The sequence below is a fragment of the Cantharellus anzutake genome (genome assembly GCF_015039405.1).
Source record: "Cantharellus anzutake strain C23 chromosome Unknown EI90scaffold_434, whole genome shotgun sequence".
Taxonomy (NCBI): domain Eukaryota; kingdom Fungi; phylum Basidiomycota; class Agaricomycetes; order Cantharellales; family Hydnaceae; genus Cantharellus; species Cantharellus anzutake.
The window spans coordinates 4328-8065 of record NW_024067384.1 but is presented as its reverse complement, the minus strand read 5'-3'; the positions used below and the strand labels follow the sequence as shown (position 1 = coordinate 8065).

General features: G+C 45.3%; 1 protein-coding gene across 1 annotated transcript; it reads left to right on the top strand.

Annotated features, from left to right (window-relative positions):
• Positions 1 to 930: 930 nt before the first annotated feature.
• Positions 931 to 2119, top strand: EI90DRAFT_3110097 (uncharacterized protein; the record flags this gene model as incomplete). The annotated part of the gene is made up of 2 exons (XM_039062639.1): positions 931 to 1104; positions 1190 to 2119. A coding segment is annotated over exon 2 (554 nt), but the record flags the coding sequence as incomplete, so codon positions are not given.
• Positions 2120 to 3738: the final 1619 nt, after the last annotated feature.

The window sequence follows — 3738 nt, the reverse complement described above, 5'->3', positions numbered from 1 at the left end:
GCACTTTTGAAACTCGGACAGCACTTGGAGGCGCTCCCATTCATCGAAGAAAGTGTCAAAATCCGTCGTCAGCTAATTGCTGTTAACCCAGGAACACACACTCCTAAATTGGCCAAATCAGTTGAGATTCTACGTTATGCTCTCTCCAACCTCGGACGTCATTCCGAGGCACAAATGGTCCACATTTGAGCATGCTCTCCTCATCATTGCATCAGCTGCTTCACTACCTGCACATGGCAGGCAAGCTTGAACTGGATATTCGGCTCGAGAACACCAACCTCAATTACTTTGATTGCAAACTATATTGATAAAATATTCACAGAGTTCACTAGCCGCAACTGCACCCATAACAAATCACAGTCACATCTTTCAATTCTGATATCGTATCCATTTCTTTCTCTAACACATTTTTCATCGCATCGTTCATCGCTGATGTACTGATCTCCGTTTTTGCATCCTAACCGATGGCATTGAGGTCTGGATCGATCGGCACGTTGGCACAATGGAAGGACGAAATCGTCGACATGTCGACACTGTCTGGCGGGTGTGAAAGTCGAGAACCGGTGAAAGCATAATGGTGTACAGTGACGGGGATGTCCAACTCCAATATATACGTAAGGGACACACACATCAAGCTTTGACTTGACACTATTATCTCGATATGGCGGGCTTCATGAGTGTCGGGACTTGGCGCATTCCCCGCATCAACCGTTTCCATTCAAATTACCTACGTACCACCACTGGCCACTCTGCATAGCCTACCGAGAATCCTGCTCAGAATTGGATGAAGGGACTCCTCGTACTGTTCGAGTTCGAGGTAATTCTTTTCGACGCGTATCATACTCTTTTTGAATAAGAAGGATAGGAGATCGTGGACAAGGCTGTAGTGGGACGGAGCGGTGGGAATGCGGGTGGTGTGGGGAGGCGGAATGGGAGTGCAGGGGTAGGGTCAATGAGGATGTGAGTGAGCGGAGTGTGAGGGGTTTGGGAGAGCACCCAGTATATATATTTCTGGAGTATACCGGCAGGGCCGGGCAAGAAGGATTGAACAAGGCAGCCAAGGAGGTTTTCGCAGGCAAATAGCCCGAGGCTGAGTATTTCTCAGTAAGTTTTCGTTCCACAGTTTTTTTTTTCTTTTTTGTTCGGTCTTGTATAGGGCTAATGATGGTGATTTTGGTTGGTCTTCTAGCTTGACTCAAGTGACTGCATGATCTGACACATGTTGTGTAACTCGTTTTCCCAGCGGCGAAAGAGGTAGACTGGACTTGGCTTGGTTCTTCCTTCCAGACCCTCTAGTCCCTCTGCATGCCCCGTTTTCGATTCGAGGTCTATGGTGACTTGGCTCATGGATCGAAGTCTGTCCACTTATCCTCGCGCGTTGCAATTTCCTTCGTTCCGCCACTTGAATGCGGAGATGTTCGTCTTAATTTGGACATTAGCCTGCCGGTGAGGGCTACTATATACAATGATGTCAACTCATCCCATCTCTGCTTCCACTCTCGGGTCCTTCTAATCGCTTCATCATCAACTAGACTCACGAGTTCATGCAAGTTGCCCTCCCCGTCATTTCTTTCCACTATTCACCGTTCGCTGTCACGCACCCTTTCGCTCATGGTCGGGTCGCACACACACATGTGTCAACAGACCATCTTCAAATTATCGATCCCATCTCATTCTTTTTTTTTTCATTTTCATGTTTCAAGCCTCGTTGTCATTTCATTTCATTCTATCTTCCCTTGGTTTCTGTCAATCCTGCGTTCGGGTGAGATGGTGGTGCCAGCGCTGGTCGTGTGGATGATGCGATGTCCATTCTCGCTGGAGAAAATAATTAGGGTTAGCATCAGCAAAAAATTGTTATGCTCCTGAGTGCTCCGGAGTATCGAGAGCACTGGGAGAATCAGGAGGAGATTGGCCGGTCCAGGAACAGCCCATTTCCTCCGGAGTTGGCTAGGTACTCCAGGGCACTCCCAGGAGGGCCTGGAGCATTGCTTTGTGCACAAACATATCCAGTAAATACAATTTAAATGCTTCAAAGTGTATAGGGGTGAGAAGCTTCTGGGAGCTCCTGGAGCATTTGAAAATGAAAAGGAAAAAAAGAGGGAAGATCCCCCATGAATACCTCCTACCACAAGACTAACACAACAAGACACTGCTTAACATTTAGATCAAACACTATACTATATATCAAGGACACTGAGACTCACCAATACACAATCAAAATTTATGGCCTGATATATGATTAATCTGGCAACTTAATCACTTTCGGGCTGGCAGAATATGGGGGAGGGGGAAATGGGGGAGAATGAGGGGGGGAATGAGGGGGAAATGAGGGGGAGAATGAGGGGAGAATGAGGGGGAGAATGAGGGGGGGAATGAGGGGGGAATGAGGGGGGGATATAGAGGGAAATGAGGAAAATTTGAAAAATAGGGACTTCTAAAAAGTTGAAAAAAATAATTAGGGAAAAAATCAAAAAAATTCAGGAACTGTAGTGCCTTTGAAGTGCTTTCAGGATATATAATTATTTGCAAAATCGAGGAAGAAATGATGGAGAAAAATGGAAAATACTTTCGGAGACCCGAGAAATAATGAGAACTGAATTGATGGGAAAGTCTGAAAATTGAATAGGGAAGTGAGGGGAAGCCTTGTAGCATTGTTATTTTCTGCTGTTCTAATTTTTCCTGATTGTTCTTGGTCTCACTCCCAGCTGCTACTGGATACTCCTGGATACTCCTGGAAGCTCCTGGGAGGGTCCAGGAGCAGCTAATGGAAAATACTTTTGGAGACCCAAGAACTGAATTGATGGGAAAGTCTGAAAATTGAATAGGAAAGTGAGGGGAAGCCTTGTAGCATTGTTATTTTCTGCTGTTCTGATTTTTCCCGATTCTTCTTCCCAGCTGCTCCTCAATACTCCTGGAAGCTCCTGAAAGCTCCTGGGAGGGTCCAGGAGCAGCTGGGAGTGAGACCAAGAACAATCAGGAAAAATCAGAACAGCAGAAAATAACAATGCTTACAAGGCTTCCCCTCACTTTCCTATTCAATTTTCAGACTTTCCCATCAATTCAGTTCTCATTATTTCTCGGGTCTCCGAAAGTATTTTCCATTTTTCTCCATCATTTCTTCCTCAATTTTGCAAATAATTATATGTCCTGAAAGCACTTTAAAGGCACTATAGTTCCTGATTTTTTTTTTGATTTTTCCCAAAATTTTTTTTTTCAACTTTTTAGAGACCAAAATTTTCCTCCCACTGCTCCTGGCACATTACATACTCCTCACCACTCCCAGCTGCTCCTGAACCCCCTCCCAGGAGAACACTATTGGCTCCAGGAGTGCCCAATCTGCTGTTTTGTCTCCCACATGCTCCAGCCACTCTTGATGCTCTGGAGCATAACGGACTTTTGCTGATGAGCCAATAAGAAGACTAGAGTGCTTGCACTTCGCGCTTCGCAGAACTCTGCACTGCCCACTTATTCCAATAACTATGTTGTTATATTGCAACCATCAATGAAATTCAATCATCTTTCTTGCAACAACACGATACAGGGAAAGACATTCAAGAAAATCTAAAAAAAAACGGATGCCACGGCAGCGAGTGAAGGCCATACATGGCAGCCTTCAGATACGATGGTACTGATCAAACTGAAACGATACTGTGGAAAGCTGAGCCATATTCAACTTGGTAAAGATGCAGCCACATAGACCACCTATAACCTCGCAGAATAAGAGGAACCGGTTGAGCC